Source organism: Phodopus roborovskii, unplaced genomic scaffold (assembly GCF_943737965.1).
Source record: "Phodopus roborovskii unplaced genomic scaffold, PHOROB, whole genome shotgun sequence".
Lineage (NCBI taxonomy): Eukaryota > Metazoa > Chordata > Mammalia > Rodentia > Cricetidae > Phodopus > Phodopus roborovskii.
Genome location: NW_026126625.1, coordinates 405,584 through 425,969, shown reverse-complemented (window position 1 = coordinate 425,969; position 20,386 = coordinate 405,584). Strand labels below are relative to the sequence as shown.

Genomic DNA, 20,386 nt, shown 5'->3' with positions numbered 1-20,386 from the left:
GAGTAGGTTATCAGGGAACGACAGGCTTTAAGTTTTCTATATACCTGCCAGCTTCCTGTTCTTTCTATCCATCCCGATGTGAGCAGTAGCCCAGCGCTCTTGAAGCACAGCCACCAACTCCCACAACAGCATTTTCCCACCATGACACACCGTATCCTCAAACTATGAGCCAGGATAAATCTTTCCTTTGTCAGATATTTGGTCACCGTGACAAGAAAAGAAACTAATACAATGGGGGGGGGGGGAGTATCCACACAGTAGCCCAGTCTGCCTTCATCAGCATCTTCTGAGGCTACGCCTAAGGAGTTAGTATTTATGTTTCCTAGAGATCCCACTGTGCAGTCAAGTTTGGGATCAGTGCTATGCCTGACCCAGAGGTAACAGTATGTTACCATGGGAAGGGCCCCATCAGCTCTGCCCTAGCCACATACATTGGTGTTGGGTTCTCTTGTGTTTTGTTTATAAACTCCGCATCAAGAACAATTCTACTACATAAATTGTGCACATGGTTGCCACCCTCCTCCCCTTCCCTCCTCCCCGCCAGACACGAGCACATCAGTTAAAATGCTGTCAGGTTGTGGGCAGTGAGCAATGGATAAATATGTATTGTGTGTTTTGTAGGCTTCCTGCTGCTTATGGATCATGTTTTATTCATGCACGTTGAATGCAGAAGGCTCCCTAAGAGGAGAGATTTTTCAGCCTGAGAATCCCAAACAAGGGACTATGTTTATATAAATTGAATGCAAGGAAGGCAAATGTGAGGTGAGGATAGCAATGCTCTGACCAATGGTTTCACCCGCCACTGGGAAGAAGAGCCTGTTGATGTTTGACATTCTTTTCTAGTCTGGTGCTGCCCTCTCGTGGAAAGAGTCACAACCAGCCTGCATTTGCTCATCCTGCCAGAGTCCAGGACCAGGCAGGGCTAATTAGAAGGCAGCCCCAGACTCTTCAATCCCAATACTACATCCACCCTGTTGTGTGCACTCTCTGTTGTGTCTAATGATCCCTGTTCCACAGGTAGATATTCTTATTCCCAAGTGTAGCACTGAGATTATTATTGGTCATGTAGAAATTGAGATGTGAGGCAAAGGCACCGAGTCTGACTGATTCTACAGTCCTCTTTCTGTACCATCATGTCAGCTCTTCAAAAACCAGTTCCTAGACTCGGAAGTCGAACCCACCTCCACTGTGTGAACACTGATGTCCTTGGAGCTGCTAAGTCATCTCTCCGAGTTTCTATTTTCTCATCATAACCCTTCCTCATGCTCCTCAGAACTGTTTCTTGATCACAACTTTACCAGATGGAAATCTGAAGGGAGTGGTTGCTCCAGAATGGCAGGATAAGAATGACTCTACCTTCAGAGTGCATCCTCCTCCAAGTACACAAGCTAGAGTTGGACCACTTCCCTCCCAGGGGCAGGAGTTGCCACCCATACCTATGAGCCTAGAAAGTGCCATAGAAGAGAAACTTTGACTTTCTGAGAGAAAGTTCCATATTCCTCCCAAGAAAACCTCCACTTTCCCTAAAAGATCTGGGGATTTTGTCAAGCACAGAGCCCTTAGCTCTGCCCTTCCCCGCCCTGGGATGCCCAGATATTGCTAAGAAGCCAAGGCTGTCACATGAGACCTCTGTCCTCTGATGCCCTCCTGGGGCTGGGCATTAGATCCTCCCCCACCACTTCCTCAAGGACAGCCAGGATGCCTGCTGCTTGCATTCCCCTTTGCTTAGCTCCTCAGCTGCTATTGTGTGCTCTGAAATTCTGTTCTCCAGATACCGCCTTTAGGGACTGGAGAAGTGACTCAGAGGAAAGGTGGTTGCCTTGCAAGTATGAGGACCTGGGTTCGGGACTCTGGAACCATGTAAAGCCCAATCCCAATGATCCTAAGGTGAGAAGGGAGCTGGAGGCCTGCTCTCCTGGAATACACAGTGGGGACTAAGAGAGCCTGTGGCAAACAGGATAGACTGTGAGATGAACACCCAAGGCTGTTCTCCCTCCTCTCTGTGTGCACTGTGGTGTGTGGTTACACACATGTACACACATGCACACAAACACAAAGTTTAAAAAAAAAAAAGAAAATAGAAAGGAAGGAAGAGGAAGGAGGGAAGGAAGGAAGGAAGGAAGGAAGGAAGGAAGGAAGGAAGGAAGGAAGAAATGGTCTTTAGAAATTTTCCTCATGTGTCCCTGGGATTTGAGTCATTAGGAAAACTATGCGAGTCTCCTCTAATTACTCTAAAAGATGAACCTTACTCACAGGAATAGACTGGCAGGGCTTAGCTAACTCTGCATCAGTGTTTCTCTGTGGGTGATAGAAATGCTGATATATGCCATCTTGACAGTCATGATAAAAATGTATCAAGCATTTAACTGTATGCAAAGAACTGTGAAAGGCCTTTGATACTCATTAATCACTTAAACCTCAAAGCAGGCCCCAAGGCGGAGGCTTTTCTTATAGCCAGTCTAAGATGGGTGTACAGAGGCTAGAGCATCCCTGAGGCTGCATACATTTCTGGCCACCCAGCTCCAGGGTCAGTGACTTGGAATACAGTGGTGGGCATACCTCATCTGTTATTGCTCTAACCTCAAATAAGCATGGATTTGAAGAAAGAAGGGCATTTCTACAGAAGAAATAGGTCACAAATATAGTAATGCACAAGATGAACTAGGAAGATGGTGCTGTCTCTATGACTCTGTGTTTTCCATAGCCTCTAAAATAAGCAGCTCTTACCTAAGCAATCAAAAGAAGTAAAACTCCCAAAGCATGGACAGGATATTCTGCTGCTAGAAACACCAGCAAGAGAATACACATGATGGCTGGTTCCAGAGACTGTTTCGGAACTGATTGAAGACTTTCACATGCATGATGCACTTGATTCTCTGAGACTCTTTAGATAGAGGGGTGTTGTCAGTCCATGTCACAGAGAGGGAAACTGAGGCAAGGCACATGGCACCATGATCTCAGACACACTGAGAGCAGAGCCCACCCACCCTCTGCAGGTTACACTTGGGTCCTGTCCCACAAAGGGCAACTGTGGCTCAAAAACATTGACTGCAAAGTGATGAGAGGTTTTGGGGAAGGGCTGGGTTTGCAGGAGGCTGTCTTGGTATTGCTTTCAATCCGTGAAGAGTTCATGCCACCAGATCGCAGAGGCCTGCAGTACCCTCAGGTTAGCCTAAACCCCTTCACTCCCAAATGACAACCAAGTCCCATCTCATTATGACACAGGGAAAGAAAGGGGCTGGAAGGGATCATCACCATTTCCTTTCACAGTGATGCCAGCTCTGCCCTGTGCAGCACCCCCCAACCCCAATGCCTCAAGTTGGTGGCCTTGGTGAGCAGATATTCCTAGGGGGTATCCACAGCCAAATGGAAGGTTCGAATGTGGCTTTTCTGCCTGTCTTCTCCCTGTTCTTCTAGCACAGAGAGAAGATGTGGGCATCGGTGAAGTCAATCCTGTGCATCTATGCCAGGGTAACTCCAGGTTGACATTGGTAGTGGCAGTCATCATTGCATCCCCCTAAAAATTGATCTTGTTAGCATGCTCCCTTCGGGTGGAAGCCCCAGCCTGGCGAGGCTAAGAAATGCACCAGGCCTTTCAGCATCTGTGTGATCCTGGAACCCACACAGCCTGCTCTGTAACCTACTGAGGCCCATGCCAGCTACTTCTGAAGGGGCTTCCTGCTGTGTTTGTACAGATCTAGTTAGCCTGAGATCCTTGCAAATGGCCTCTACATTTAGACAGCTGCCTTCCCTAGCATGGTGTTCAGTTTGATTTGGCCTCAGTCTTCCAGTGTGAGCCCCCTGCAGACCCAGTTCTGCAAAGGGTTACTAGTGGTTAAGCTGACATCTAGAAGTCACAAGTCAGGGGGCAAAGCTGCTGAGATTCTGTGAGTTATGCTTCTCCTTAGGTAAACCTGCGATGAGGGAAGCTGGTTGTTAAAGGAACCATGAGGTCATAGGCAGAACTCACAAGGTCCTTAGCATCCTGCAGAGGCACTCAACAAATAGAGGTTAGAAGTTGTGTGTGAGTGTGTGTGTGTGTGTGTGTGTGTGTGTGTTATTCAAAATCACGTGTGTAAAAAGTCATTTTTCTCCAACATAAAATATAGATATCCTATCCAGCTTATAGGTTATCCTCATATAACCTGTAAACAAACTATAGGATCAACACTGGAATTACCTCCTTTTATGGCCTACCTGCCTAATAGTAATAGGAGCTCCTTATTAATCATATGATTAATGGGACCTAGAGAGGTGGATCATAGGTAAAGTGTTTGCCACGCAACTGTGGGACCTCATGATCACACACAGCACCAGCACTGTAACCCAGTGCTCCTAGGACAAGATAAAAGGAGGAAACAGGAGCATCCTGGAATCTCAGAGGCCAGCCACCCTGGTATTCACAATCAAAAACAAGGAGGCCGTTTCAAACAAGGAAAAGGTGCAGACCAGTACCCAAGGTGCTCGTCACACACACACACACACACACACACACACACACACAAACACACACACACACACACACACAGCCACTTTGTACATACAAAAAAGCCATAATAATTCCCCTTCTCTCTGTCCTAGCTTCAATTCTAACTTCTGTAAGGTTTATTTCCCTGGCCTCCAGCATAGTCTGTGTCTCTCATTACAACTCTCTGGTTTCATTTTGCCACCCTGGATCTGGACAGACTCACTTGTGTTCCTTAAGATTCATCTATAATCATTGTGCCTTATTGGCAGTGGTCATCCTGTAAGTGATCCATGTTCTTTGCTACACAGACATTCCAGGACGTAGAGGCTGCAGGTTATCTGAGTGGACATTGTATTTTCAGGCCATGGGTCTTACGGTGGCTGGTATGAGTAGTCGTTGTGTCTCCCAGTACACAAGGGCACACCTTTTTATGGAATACTTCCTGAGAGCGAGACCCACCCATCAGAAGGCTGGTTTATTCTCAGTTGTTTTAAATACTGGCAAAGTTTGGCCAAAGTGGTCGATTTGCATGCTTATAATATACAATGGCAAAGTGACTTCACACACTGTTGTCATATAGTAAGTACTTCTGGAGATCTTTTCTGTAATGGAGCTAAAATCAAGATGACCAGACTGAAATCCTTTCTGGAAAGGCAATTTTGTTTTTTGTTTGTTTGTTTGTTTGTTTTGTTTTGTCTTTGTTGACTAATGATACACTCACCTCTTCAAGGCCAGTGTGAATGGTCAGGTCTTTTTCTTGATGATGTCATCTCTCTGGTCTGACCCTTCTTCTGTAGACTCCACATCTGAAGGACCTTTACAGTTACCTTCAGGCGTGTGGGCATCTATGTATCATACTACTTACATAAGAATATATAGTAGTATGCAATATATAACAATCAAATCTAGTATCTGGTATTATTTTAAGATTGCATCACTGGATGGTGATGGCACTCACCTTTAATCCCAGAACTCAGGAGGCAGAGGCAGGGGAATGTCTGAGTTTGAGACAAGCCCACCCAGTCTACAGAGGAAGGAAAGGAAGGGAAGGGAAGGGAAGGGAAGGGAAGGGAAGGAAAGGAAAGGGAGAGAGGGAGGGATGGAGGGAGGGGGAGGGGAGATTGCCTGATCAGCTGGAGAGTTCTTGGCAGCTAATTTCTCTCACAAGCATGATAGCCAGAGTTCTAATCCCCATCACCATGTACAAGCCACATGGACATGCAGCCCACCTATAATGTCAGCATTCAATAGGCAGAGATAAGGGATCCTTATAGCCCAGTGGCTACCTAAACTAGCTGAATCTTTGAATCTAGGTTCAAGGAGAGGCTCATCTCTGTAAAGTGGAAAAAGTCACCCAATGTCAACGTCTGGCATCCACAAGAATATATGCCACTGTACATACATGTGCATACATCCAAGTGCACATGCATGCACCCACACATACACCTGATTGACAGTTTTAGCTCCCTCCATCTTCTACCGTAGTTCTACCATAGTTCTCTCAAGGATGAGGGTTGCGGACATGTTTGGGGGGCTTTTATTTTGTCTACCAAAACAGCAATATAGAATTTCCCTGAGACTACTTGCCCTAGCTGCAATTACACAGTCTTTTCTTGTACTGCTATCAGAAGAGCATAGCAGGTAGGTTGGTTTGTTGCCTCTCATCTTCTAGAATATAAATCTCACAAGGACCAAGATGTCTGTTTTGTTCACTGCCCTAGTTCCTGGCACAGGGCCTGCCACAAGGTACATGCCCAGTACATATTGTTGATTGACAAATGGTAGTTAAACGTCTAAAATGGCAGCCAATTTCTTGACAAAACCTTTGGCCTGTTCCTCTTTATTCCCCAGGCCCCAGGTGGCTGGAACTAATTTGAAGAATGCATAGCAAGGAAGAAGGCAGTATCACTAGCAAGAGGTGTCTCTGGGCATCATTTTGTTGAGACTTACTATGGTCCATCTTAGGGCTAGCCTGGCATGGCCAGAATGCTGTCAGCCTGTGTGCAGGAATCAAGAGAATTCACATCTGTCTCCTAAACCTCCTTAATTTCCCATTTTTATTATTTTATACATATTATATATTATTTTATCATTTTATATATAATTATATATCATGTAATTATAATATATAACATAGCAACGTTATATATAACTATATAATTATATCAATTATGATTAGTATATATATCATAACTCTGAGTATCAATGGTTATGTTCAAACTGCTTATGTGTATATATCCATATAGCATAGTAATCTTTTGAAAATTAGTATCTATAAATTGAGAGAAACAAAATTATCTTTCAGTTGTCCTGATCAGTAGCAATTGGTGAGTGTCCCTTTAGGCTTCAAAGAGCCGAGAATCTGTTCAGACACTAATATCTTCATTTCCTCCCCATAACTGATTTCCACAAGTGCTTGTCCTTCTAGCAGCCACAGAAAACTCAGTTCTCAATGGACATCATGCACACACATGTGGGTGCGTGCACACACACACGCACGCACACACGCATGCACGTGCGCACATGCACGTGCGCGCATGCACTTGTATATAATACATGAATTTGAAAGAGATCAAAGAAGGGTATACGGAGGAGGAAGGGGGAGGAAAGGGAAGGGGAAATGATGTAATTATATTATAATCTCAAAAACAAAAGAAAAAACAAATCTGTTTCACTAAAAACAAAAAGAAAAGGTTAGAAATCATAGGAAAGAATATTGTATGCCAGTACTCATGCTGCGGATCTGGGAAGTTGGCTCGGCAGTCAGAGCACTTGATGCTCTTGAAGAAGACCCGAGTTTGGTTCCAAACATCCAGGATGCTGGTAACTCACAGCCACTTATAACTTCTGTTTCTGGTTATCTGGCGCCCTCTTCTGGCCTACTTAGGCATTTCCATACATGTGGTACACTTGCTTACACTTGGACGCAGACACTACACATAAAATAATAAATGAAGCAGTATTCTGTGAGTTCATGGAGGCAGGGCTCATGGCCTCTAAGCACCCAATCTGGCAACCGCATAGGTCCATCACCACTAAAATGCAAGGGTAGCATCCACTCTCCTCGGCAGATAAAATAAGAGGAGCAAGTGAGCCCTCTGGGGTTTCAGTCGCAGATCCAGTCCTCACCCAGACGGTCCCCTTAACAGACTGAAGAGTCCAGACATCTGACCCTTTGCTTGTAATATGTTGAGTGACATACTGCCGACAGAGGAAGAGGCATTTGGGAGCGCATCTATCCACAAACTTCCTCTTTGAATCATTGAAGAGATTGCAGGGAACTGGGGGCGGACAATGTTTTGGGCAGCAGCAGACAGAAGGCAATTCTTGTTTCCTGGTTTCCTGGCTTCCTTTCTTAGGCTCTTCCACAGCATGCACTTTCTGTGGTGTACAGACACCAAGCAGACAGCAGATGGCACTCTTGAGCCACAAACTAAAAAAACAAAAAAAAACAAAAAAAACCCATTCCCCTCTGTACCAGGACCTGTTCCACACAGGGATGCTACAGTCATTTTGAGGTACTTTTGCTAGATAATAATAATAATAATAATAATAATAATAATAATAATAATAATAACAACAACAACAACAACAACACAATGAACAAACAAAAAACAACAACAACAAAAACAGCTTGGAGAAAGGAGAGCTGGGGAAATAAATTCACAAGTGACTCTCTGTGACATCCCTGTGTGCCTCATACTTTCAGCTTTCCCTAGAACCCAGGGCCTTGCTCCAAGGATGCTTCATCTGAGATCTATGCCTCCTGATGAGAGAGGGCCCTTCCCAGACTTTACTATTGGCTGTCCCTAGAAAACATTTCAAAACCAGCTTGCTGTTGGCTTACTCTGACATCTCTCTGAGGAGGAGAAACTTGGCCCCCAGTGAGGCTAGGGATGTAATTTATCACTATGGTAGAGCACTAGCCTGTCATTTACTGGGCCCTGGGGTCCATTCATGTGTCACCCCAACACGTTCTCTCTGTGTGTCTGTCTCTCTATCTCTCCCTGTCTGTATCTCTGTCTATGTTTCTCTCTCTGTCTCTCTCTCTCTCTCTCTCTCTCTCTCTCTCTCTCACACACACACACACACATACACATCATTCTGTTAGGCTATCATTCTCTATTCTCTCTCTCTCTCTCTCATATACACACACACACACACACACACACACACAAATTCTCTGTTAGGCTATCATTATCTATAGTCTCTCTCTCACACTCACACACACACACACACACACACACACAATTCTCTGTTAGGCGGTCATAATCTAGCTACAATGTGACAAAGCAGACTGACATGCTAGTCCTGTGGATACTGTTCCTTTCCAAAGTTAACATGTTTTTTCCTTTTAAATATCCCCTTTAAATAAAAATAGCTGTGAGGTTTGGGATCTGAGCCTGTCCTTAGAGTATTTTTGAAACAGATTAATTTCCTTCTAGCAGTTCATTCTTTTGATACAAAACATTATTTTTCATTGTGTCTGTCTGTCTACAAGCCAAAATCAAATGATTGCTCTGAGGCTCTGAGCTCCTGTTTATAAAGACTTCTTCCCTTTGCCAAACACTTAGAAACATTTGCACTTGGGTCTATAGCTTCTGGAGTTTCCCTTTTGGCCCCTCTGGTAAGTCAGGGAGCTTTATGAAGACCAGGGTTCTTAACTGTTTGAAGTCTGGCACTGAGTCTCCTGAGACTCAGCTCATAGAAGGAGCTCCTAAGTGTGTTAGCCAGTTTGCACTACTTTGACAAAATATCTGGAGAAACAACTTAGCAACAAAGGATTTATTTTAGCTTGTGTTTTCAGAGGTCTCAATCCATGGTCACTTGGCACTATTGACTTTAGGCCTTCAGTGAAGCAAAATGCCATGGCAGAAGGACATGACAGGGCAGAGCTGCTGGCTTCGTGGTGGGCAGGAAGCAGGGTGACAAATAAGAAGTATTGAGGATATAATGGACCTGTATAAGACACACACACCCCAGTGAGCCTCGTACTCTGAGACAGATGTGGCCTCCTGTGAGCTTAGGTTCCCATGGTGACACTGATTCCCAGGCAGACCTGACCTGAAGTGCCTGCTGTTCCAGATCATCTACTTGGGCATCAGTCACTGACTGTCCCCAACAGATAACCGTCTTTTCTGTGAGGGATTGCAACTTACCTCTTTATCCCCATGACTGGGGGATGGCCAGTCATCCCCCGGGCTCAGAAAATGCCTCTGAAGAGCAGTTATAGCCTATGAATTTCGGTTTAGGCTCAGTGCTTGTCCAAGAGCGATCCAAAAGTTTCGTGTAAAGCTTATGTACTATAGTTGCCAGGTAACTAAATACACAGCCAAGGCTTGCCATCATCTCAGTACCACAGACAGGCGTGAGTCCTGAACATCCACCAACAGTGACTCCACAATGGGTAGGGGGGTGACAGCAAAACTGAAATTATCCTATGTCTAGGCTATGCCGCTCAATGTGGTGTATACCCTGGTATGGATTTTCATATTTATTATATTTAGAGATCGTAAGTATTTGGTTGCATTTGAAAATGATTTGTGGATTAGATTTCTCTTGCTTCCCAAGAATTCTTGAGTTTGTATGCGTGTCTAGAATCTTAGCAAAGGAAAGAAGGAAGGAGTATAGCTAAAAACAGAGTTGTAAAAATCCTTTCAGAATTCGTTTTGGGGTGTGTGTGTGTGTGTGTGTGTGTGTGTGTGTGTGTGTGTGTGTGTGTAGACAGAGAGAGAGTATGTGCATGTAGGGAGAGGTGTGCAGGTGCCTGTGCACATGTATGTATGTGTGTGTGGAGGCTAGAGATTGACATCAGGTGACAGATCTTGTCCCTGGTTGCTCTACACCTTCTGTTCTGAGCCACCACAGTCTCTCACTGAACCTAGATCTCACCAATTAAGCTAGGCTGGGTGACAGATGAGCTGCCTGGATCTTTATGCCCCCACCTTCCTAGTGTTGGGATTACAGACTGGCTGCTGCAGTGGACTATATGTTAGGTCTAAGGATCCAAATATAGGTCTTTATATTTATGCTGGAGGGAAGGGCTTTGCCAACTGAACCATCTCTCCAGGGCCCCTCCCCCTCAGATTTCTTAATGGTAGAAAAGCTACTTAATGGCAGATTTGGATTATTTTAGTATTCCTGACTGCTGTGACACAAGTCCCTAAAGGTAAGAGAAATTGAGCCTATAAATGCCTCGTGAGAGCAGCCTTTGGAAGTCCTGAAGAGGGCTGTGAAGATTGCTGAGTGGTTAGCAGTGCTTGCTTTTCTTGCAGAGGATGCAGCTTTGCTTCCGGCATGCACATCAGGTGACTCACAAGCACCCCTAACTCCAGCGCCAGGAGATAGCGCCCTCTTCCAGCCTCTGAGGCCACAGCACTCACTTGCATGCATCCACACATACACGCACAATTCAAAACAATAAAATCTGTAACTAACAGAATCCTATGGAATTCTAGCATGATATGCAGTATGTTCACAGAGTCCTCAAAGACAAAAAGCACTAATATCCCCTCTGCATTGCTAGGATTAACTGCTTGTATTGTCATTTGTAATAAGCAGGGGTCTTACCTGACCAGTGTAAAATAATCTCTTTGACCTTTGGTAATTTTGCTCCCTGAAGGGCTTCTGTGTTATAACCAAACCTTTTCTTCTTGCAGGAATCCTGTTCACGATGTTGGTATTTGGACCAGCCTGTGGATTTATTCTGGGCTCTTTCTGTACCAAAATCTATGTGGATGCCGTCTTCATTGACACAAGTAAGGAGCAGATCCTAATTGCTAAGCACCCCTGCCAGCCTTCCAACTCTCCCTAAGCCTGCGGGGTCTAAGACTACACACACACTAAGCAATGTTCATATGCTGCTCATCTTTCTGTAACTGTGACATGTATGCCTGACACAATCAAGAGAGAATGAAGAAGGGCCTGCTCTGGCTCATGTTTTCAGAATCCATGTTTGGTTGGCATGTTGTTTGGGGGCCTCTTGGTAAGGTACCACTTGATGGTGGCGAGCACAAGATAGAGCTTATTACACAGTGGCTATGAAGGGAAGAGAGGAGGAAGCCAGGGTCCCCATACCCTCTGCAGAAGCCTAAGAGCCACAACAGCCTAACGTTTACCACAAAGCCCCAAAGGTATATATACACACACTATACACACACTACACACACACACACATGCACACACACACACCACACACATACACACACTGCGCACATACACACATACTATACACACACACTAACACCACATACACACACACACAAACACACATACACACACTCCACACACTGCACACACACACACACTATACACATATTTACACCACATACACACACACAATACACACACACACCACACACACTATACACACACTCTAACACCACATACACACACACACAATACACACACACACCACACACATACATACACACATGCCACACATACACACTGCCCACACACACACTACACACACACTACACACACACACAAACACACATACACACAATCCACACACTGCACACACATACACTGTACACACTCTAACACCACATACACACACACAATACACACACACCACACACATACATACACACCACACATACACACACTGCCCCCACACACACACACAGTACACACACACACCACACACATACACACACACTATACACACACACTATACACACACACCACACATACACATACACACACATACACACACATGCACGCACATTCTCTACACAGACATGTAAAATATAAATAAAAATCAAACCATCAGAAGCAAAACTTGCTGTGTTCTTAACAGGAATTGGGCATAAGTTTCTCAGATGCTCTGGGCTCCCCACCTGTGGTTCTGAAATTAAATTCCATGACTGTTGGGGTAATGATATTGTTGTTCTCATTACTTGTCTCATTGCTGAGACCAAATATGTCATGCCACACACCTGGGAAGAGGGACCCTCCATTGAGAAGCTGCCTCCATCAGATTGGAGGCATGTTGCCAGGGCATGTTCTTGATGGCTAACTGATATAGGAGGGCGTGGCCCACAGTGGGCAGTACCATGCCTAGGCAGGTGGGCCTAGGCTCTATAGGAAAGGTTACTGGCTGGGGCCCTGGGCATGAGCCAATAAGCGGCATTCTTCCATGTTGCCTGCTTCAGCTCCTGCTTCCAGATTCCTGCCTTGAGTTCTCTCAGTGATAGACCAGCACCAAATGTAAGAAGTAGAAAAAAAAATAGAATGTTTTATCTCAGCAACAGGAAAGCAAAGGAACACTTGATATGAAGCATCATAAAAGGAAAACTTTATTTTGGTTTATAAGTCTGAGAAGTCCAGCTTGGCAGGGAAGACACACCGCAGCCATGGTCAGGAAGAAGACAGCAGTGAACCACCCTGCTTAGCTTTTAGCAGCTTCCTGCCATCTTTGTAGTACTGGTTTTTATTTGGGAATTTCATACATGCATGAGTCAAGTCCACCCCTATTCTCTTTCTCCCTACTTCGTGTACACTCTCTCTCTGCCTTTTTAGCCCACAGAGTCTATTAATGCTACTGTCTGTGCATGAGTTTAGGACAGCCTGCTAGAGCATGGGTAGCCTTGCAAGGGGGCCACATACCCAGTGAAAACTTATTCCTCCCGCTCCCCCCACCCCGCCCCAGCCACCATCGGTTGCCTGTGTTTTCTCAGCTAACGTCAGGACTTGATGAGCACCAAGATTTTGTCTCCCTTGATCTCGTGTGTTTGCTGGGTATGCAGTCACAGCTACTGAGTCCACATGCTCAAATGCCTTTTCATGTCCATCAAATAACGTTTCACACCTTGAAATCTCCCCAGAGCCCCTTTCTAGTTTCCAGACTTCTATAGGTACTCTCAACACACATATCCAAGCTTCCAAATCTAGAACCCACATGAGAGAAGGAATGACTTAGTGCTTGTCTTATTGGGCTTGGGTTACTTCACTCACGGTGATTATATCCAGCTTTGCCCGTTTACCCACGTTCCATTATCCCTTACAGCTGAGTAATCATGTCTATGTATCACACTTCCATTAGCCAGCCATTCCTTCTTGAAAGTACTTGAGGGTTGTTGTTTCCTCGTACCACTAGAGGGCAGAGATGCATCATAAATTCATTCTCTCCAGTTTGTGTCAGAAGCCCAACCCTGGGAACGTTGCTATTACCATACTGGGTGGATCTTCCCACCTCAGTTAACCCAGTCTAGAGAATTCCTCCCAGTCACAGGCATATACTGGTTCTTAAAGATGGGAAGTGATGGGCCCTGTCCTATCCCCATTTCATCACCACAGCAAGTCTATAACAATGACACCACTTGTGGAGTGACTCATGATAGACCATCTTTATCTCACAGTTCTTACGTGGGTCTGGGACTCAGGAGCAGCTTCAGTGGGATGTGACCACGTTCCCAGCCTGGGCTGTGGTCCCCTGAAGGACCAAGAGAGAGAGGGTCCAAGTCCGAGCCCGTGCCAGGGGTGTCCTTGCTGACTCTCCTGGTCCTGTCTTTAGGACTCTGTACTCCCACAGAGAACACAGGAGAAAGCCCCCAAGAGCAGGAGCCACCATGTGCTGTAAACTAGTCTTCCGGATGACACCATGTTATATCTTCAGTGCTCTTAGCTAGAGAACAGCCAGTCACACAGGCCCACGGTGAAGCAGAGGGATTCCTGTGCAAGAATATGAATTCCAGGTGAAGGCAGAGATTTGGGGGTTTGTCTTAGTTAGGGTTTCTATTGCTGTGAAGAGACACTGTGACCATGGCAACTCTTACAAAGGAAGACCTTTAACTGGGGCTGGCTTACAGTTCAGAGGGTTATTCCCAATCCATTATCATCATGGTGGGAAGTACGGTGGCATGCAGGGGACACGGTACTGGAGAGGGAGCTGAGAGTTCTACATCTGGATCTGACGGCAGCAGGAGGAGAGAGTGAGCACTAGGCCTGGCTTGACCTTCTGAAACCTTGAAGCCAAACCCCAGCTCCAGGACACACCTCTCCAACAAGGCCTCACCTCCTAACAGTACCACTCCCTATGGGCCTGTGGGAGCCCCTTGGTTCAAAGCACCACAGGGCTATCACCCCAGGTCTGCCTGACTCATGTGTTCACAAATATCGGAGCCACTGTCTGAAGGAGAACACAGGATTTCTGCATGGTTCCATTGGTATAAAGCCACATCTCTCTCTCTCTCTCTCTCTCTCTCTCTCTCTCTCTCTCTCTCTCTCTCTCTCTCCAGTCAGAGGGTGGGAGGCTATTGTAGCTGCTTCTTGAGCTGATCTGCTCTCAGGATCAATAAGAACTCTCAGTCCCCGGGTTCCCAATCCATCATCTCTTGACAGTGCTAAATTTACTAATTCACCCCCAAAGAAATAATGCGGCCTTAAATCCAATCAAGTTGCTCTGTGATTCACTCCATTAATCCCACTGATATATTTACTTGTCGCTAATGATGTTACCAATTTTCAAGCAGAAAATAAAATCAGATACAGCCTTCTTTCTTTATTCCCATCAAGCACTAGGCCTGTTCAGAAAGGGATTAGACGCTCCTGTTTTCCAGAAGCCAAACCCTTAGAAACCTACTCCTAGAGAGCAAGGATGGACAGGTAAGGGACACACTGTGAAAGGTCAGCTACCATCTCATCCAGGCAGAAGATCTAGCTCCCACTGGCGTACCAAAGGCAGCAAACTTCAGGGCAGCAAAGGGTTTGGTCAGGGGGGAGGGATGCTCTCATCGGGAAGCTACCTTGAAAATGTGGAGGGTAATTATTTTGTGCTTTCAGCAGTGACCCATCTCACCAAGGTAGTAGAAAAAGCCAGAATGCCTAAGAACCTTGGGCAGCTTTCTCTTTCAGATATTTCATCATATTAATGAGGAACCTGAATCTCAGACTGGGAAGAGGAGGAACCCACAACCCAAATCTTCTGACCCGCTTGGCAGATCTTTCTCATTCATGGTCCTCTGTCTCCAGAGCCCATGAAAGAGCCTCGGTGCCTGGAGTTATCATGTGTAGAGTGGTAGCTAGGAGCCTGTGTACTCAAACCCCACTCCAACCCCCACCTTAGATCCCACCCCACCCCACCCCCTTCCCCACCCCACCCCCATCTTTCAAAGAAGATCCCTTGTTGTTCTCTCCATCTCTGCTTGCTCTCCTAAGCCCTGTGAGAAGAAAAGCAGCCTCCTCCACACTTGTAGGCTCGTTGGTATACCTCAGATGGACACTTAACTGTCTGGGCATCTTACCAGTGCCTTCCTGAGCACGGGTGACAGGATTGTTGCTAAGAAAGGATTTCTGCTTCTTCCTGACACTACCTGAAGGACAGTGCTGATTCTGACCACTAGAGGGAAGAAGAGCACCACTAATTCTTTCAGGGAAACCTTTCCCAGCGATTTTTATTGTTTTTGATCTTGTGGCAGAACCTTATGTTTGGTTGCAATCTGGCTGAACATTGAGGCAGGAGTTCTCTGTTCTTTAAGCCCCTCCCCCCACTATCTTCTTGTCGCTTCCTGAAATAGGTCTTCTTTAGGGCTGCCCACCATGTGCATAGGAATGTTGCAGTTGACATGAATGTCTGTACACACAAGCCACGCATGCATCTGTGAAATCTGGGCTTGGGGAGAAGGCGGGGAAGGCAATGGCTGGCCTGGAGTTTGTGTGTGGTGGCAAAGGCACCTATGGAAGGCCTGTGCTGTGGGGCAGATGGAAGGAAAATGCCCTCTCCTCTGACCCCGCGGAGGCTAAGGAGACAAGGCTGCAAGGAGAAAGGTCTGTGCAGCTGTGAGGGCTGGGGAGCAGACTGTGGAGACTGGCAGTCTGGGAGAAGATCCCCTACAGGAGGAGGGGTGGGCAGCTTGCCTGGAGGCTTGTCTGGCCTGGCTTAGACACAGGATTTGGTGGATGCTGCCTTTCATCTCTGCTTGATCCTGTGTGGCTCTATTGGTCCCTCTTAAGGCAGAGAGATTCCTCCTGTGAGTGCTGGGGGAAAGTGATGAGGTTGTCCGAATTTGCTTTTTAGAATATCTTGGTAAAGCTCAAGTTCAAAGAGAGCAGAACCTTGAAGAAAGGACTTGGTTTCCGGGAGTACCCCTCATCGTTGACTCCACTAGTATTAGTAGTGTGGGTTTATCAGAGGGAGATTAGGAACAGCAGCTGCCACGATCAAACAGTTATTGCAGGTGTACATGTGCTAGATATAATGAGGCATCTGAGAGGTCCTATAGCAGTCGGCAGTCACTGGGGGATCCAGCAGCTTGCAGCCCTGACTCACAACCCTTCTCCTCAGCCTCGCAGCTGTCCTCTCTGAAACTTAACCTGAAGGCTGTCCCTCCCATCCACAGGGACCTCCCCCTGGGGGTTCTAACCTCACTAGCATTGCTATGGACACTTGTTAGAAGGCATGCACACACCAGTTGACCCTGCAGAGAGCTGTGTAGTGTCAGTAGCTGCCACAAAGATGCCATAGCCTGTGTGTCTGTGGGGAAAGGTCACCAGCCGAGCTGCTGCTCTGCCTTGTGAGAGGACTAGCTCTGCTGCCAGATTTTTTTCCCTTTAGACCCACATTAGCTGAATGGCTGGGATCTGGAATGTTCTACACGCTCCCTGTCTCCACTTTCTAATTAGGTTTGTAACTTAATGATGCTCTTGGAATTCCTGAATCCCAGAGCAAGAGTGGTAACGTGGGTTAAGCCAATAGGTATGTGAACCTGAAAATGCTCTGGGAGCCTTAATGGCCCTTATACACCAGCATGGCCCAAGAGAAAGACGTGACCGTCCCTAATTTGCTTTGACCCAGTCTTCACAGTCTCATGGGTAGGCCTGTTAAATGAGTTGTATGCTGTTTCTTCCTGTTTCTCCCAATTTTCTTCTTTTTACCTCAGAAATGGGGACAAAGTCTTGATAGGCCCCTTGTAGTCATCTTCTCTTTGCAGAGGTGACAAACAGTTTTGTGTAGTTGCCGGTGTTCGTGCCTGGGAGGGGGAGTCTGGATTAAGGAATGGCAGGTAGAAAAATTATAGATACTAAAGAAAAGACAGAAACACAGGATAGAATACTGGGGGCAAAGCCCCAAGTTTATTACACACAGTCTTTATATACCCCAATCAAAAGTGGGGGAAGGCAAAGAGACTTCCTTGCCAAGATACAAAAAACAAGCAGGTGTAATGACCTCCTCAATACCCAAAACATCAAGTAACCACACCCTAAACCAAGAATACTGTTGTCAAGGCAAGGTGCACAATAGCCATACCTTAGGATAAATATCCTAATGTCGAGGTAAGACATCCATCAGTTGCTTCATAGCCCAAATACCCTGTTGTTTAACCTTGAGAGCAATAGTGGGTTTGAACTCTCTGACCTTAAGTCAGGTTGAAGTGGAGCCATCTCTATTGGGCCCTGACAACCTTGTTCAACAGAACTAGGAAAAGATAAAAGTGACCCAGAAGCCAGATGCTGGAGAGATGGCTCATTGGGTAGTACACTTTCTTTTTGAGCTTAAGGACCTGAGTTTGAACCCCCAGCATGCAAGTGAAAAAGCAAGGCATGGTTGTACAAGTGTCCAAAGCCACAGAAGTGGAGGGCTGTGGAGGGCAGAAACACAGAGCCCAGAGCATGCTAGCCTTCCAACCTAGCCAACGCTATGAGCTTCCAGGACAGTGAGAGGCCCTGTCTAGAGACAATAAAGACTAAAACACAACAGAGGAAGACACCCAGGCATCATGCTCTGGCCTCTACAGAGCCACATGGACCCATACTCTCATGCCCATGGGAAACACATACACACACACACACACACACACACACACACACACACACACCATCGAATCAAAGAAATGGGTCTTCTAAAGAGGGAGACTGTACATATGTCCAAGATACATGCGAATAGAGGCCCCATCCAGGCACAGCTAGCAAATAGTGTTGTGGCTTCAGCTATTTCCAAAGTTTCACCCTTCTAATTGACTGAACTACCCTGAGAATGAAATCTGTGTCTTCCCAGCTCCTGGAGAAACCAAGTATAGACAAGTGGCAGCACAGGGCTTTCTCTGTCTACCCTGCTCCCTGTGGTATGTCACACCATGGCTCAGGCTATCCCCTCAGCCTGATACCCTCCACCCCTGCCACCCACTATTCTGGCCCATGGCTCCCATCATCCCCGTGACCTCTTTCATTGGTATATTGATGTGTCTGAGTAAATGAGAAGACAGATTGGTGCTTTTCACTTTGTTCTGGACATGTTGCAAACAGCCACCTTCAGACGACAGTCCGAAAACAAGCTTTAAAGTCAATACAGGAACAAGAACTGGAAAGGAAAATAAATAGGTTCTCAAGCTTTGCCCTGATTCCTACCTGAGACAGCACTTAGCTGTTCTCAGCCTCCCCAGGACTGCTGTCAGTACAGAGAAGGTGTCTATTTCCCAAGCCATTTGTAGTAGTCAGTGTAGGCTAGATCATGCTACAGTAACAAATATGTCCCCAGATCTGTGGCTTAGAATGGTAGAAGTTTATTTCTTGTTCCTGCCAAGTCTCCAAAGCAGGTCAATAGGGACATTTTGTTCACTGTAGCTTGTTCATATATTCCTCTTGGGAAGAAGAAACATGGGAACCACATACAGACACATGCATAGTCACAGACAGAAGTGATGTATGTTCCCCCTGCTCACTTTTTCCTCTGTAGAACTCCAGTATGTGGCCACACTCCACAAAGTCAGCAGCATATACTCTTTGTATCCAGAAGAGGATCTGGTCGAAACAGACATTAATGATTCTGCCATTTGGTTTTTGCCATCACAAAGAACTCTATCTCAATATCAGCCATTCTAGAACAATGGCTCCTGTAGCCAGAATTCCCCCATAAAAAAAAATATTATTTAAGGAGTTGGAGGGATAACTCATTTGGTAAAGCAAGCACTTGGCCCACAGGTCTGAAGACAGGAGTTTAACCCCAGATCCACATGAAAAAGCCAGGTATTGTGGTCCAGCACCAGAGAACTAAGGACAAGAACATCCCTGGGGCTTGCTGGCCAGCCTGCACAGGCAAATTTGTGGGCTGCAAGCCAATGAGAGATTCTGACTCATAAGACAGGGTGGCTATCTCCAGCGGAATAATAGCCCAGAATGGCCTCCTCCTCTACAGGCACATTTATGCACCCACACAGAAGGCACCTGTAAGCGCACATGCAGTGTGGGTGCTATTATTTGGTGAAGACACAGGCAGAGGAGTTTCTGAGACAGGTTCTTGCTTGAGCCGTCCTCCATAAGTCAGGTAGAGACTCACTCACTCATTAGGCCTCCCCACCCCTGACCCGTGCACACTTGGAAGCCTAGTGGTGTCCCCTCAATGTGCTGTTTCTCTTCTGCCACAATACCCTGAGTAACTAAAATGGAGAGGGGAGAGCTCCCCAGAAAGCCAACAGTGACTTCATGATTCTTGCCTTCCACGTAGCTTCACACGAGCCTCTTCTGGCCTGACCCAAGTGGCAGGAATGCTGTGGTTTTGACTCAGGTGACATGTTCCTTGCTGTCTTTCAGTTCTTGAACAGACAGCTTTGTACATGCACGCCCACAGGGAAGAAGGTGACACAGACAGCTCATAAAGCCAGTGCCAGCCCACCTCCCGTGATGTTTTTTTTTTCACATCTCCAAGAGAATCGCTGCTTTCCTGTGACTTTCTCCACAGCACTAATTTTGCTAGGATTTCCCTGTCTTTGCTGGCATTGGGAGCCTGGAGACAGTGGTGGCTCCCTTCCTCTTTGTTTTCATCCACTGCTTGGCAGCAGGAGAAGAACCAGCAAGTGACTAGTGACAAGAGCCCTATTCAGCTGCCCCAGGTGACTGTGCTTCCTTTTCTCTTCCCTCATTTGCATGAAGATGCTTCCAGGATCACCTTGAGATTTTCCATGCCCGGGCATACTATTT

The 20,386-nt window shown here is 46.2% G+C and overlaps 1 protein-coding gene across 2 annotated transcripts in view; it reads left to right on the top strand.

Annotated features, from left to right (window-relative positions):
- The window catches only part of Slco3a1 (solute carrier organic anion transporter family member 3A1), a 272,508-nt gene that overhangs the window by 188,827 nt on the left and 63,295 nt on the right, over positions 1-20,386 (top strand). For both annotated transcript variants that reach the window (XM_051206637.1, XM_051206636.1), the window contains exon 3: positions 11,128-11,226. In XM_051206637.1, the coding sequence (XP_051062594.1) occupies positions 11,128-11,226 (99 nt within the window). The remainder of the gene's footprint in view (positions 1-11,127; positions 11,227-20,386) is intronic.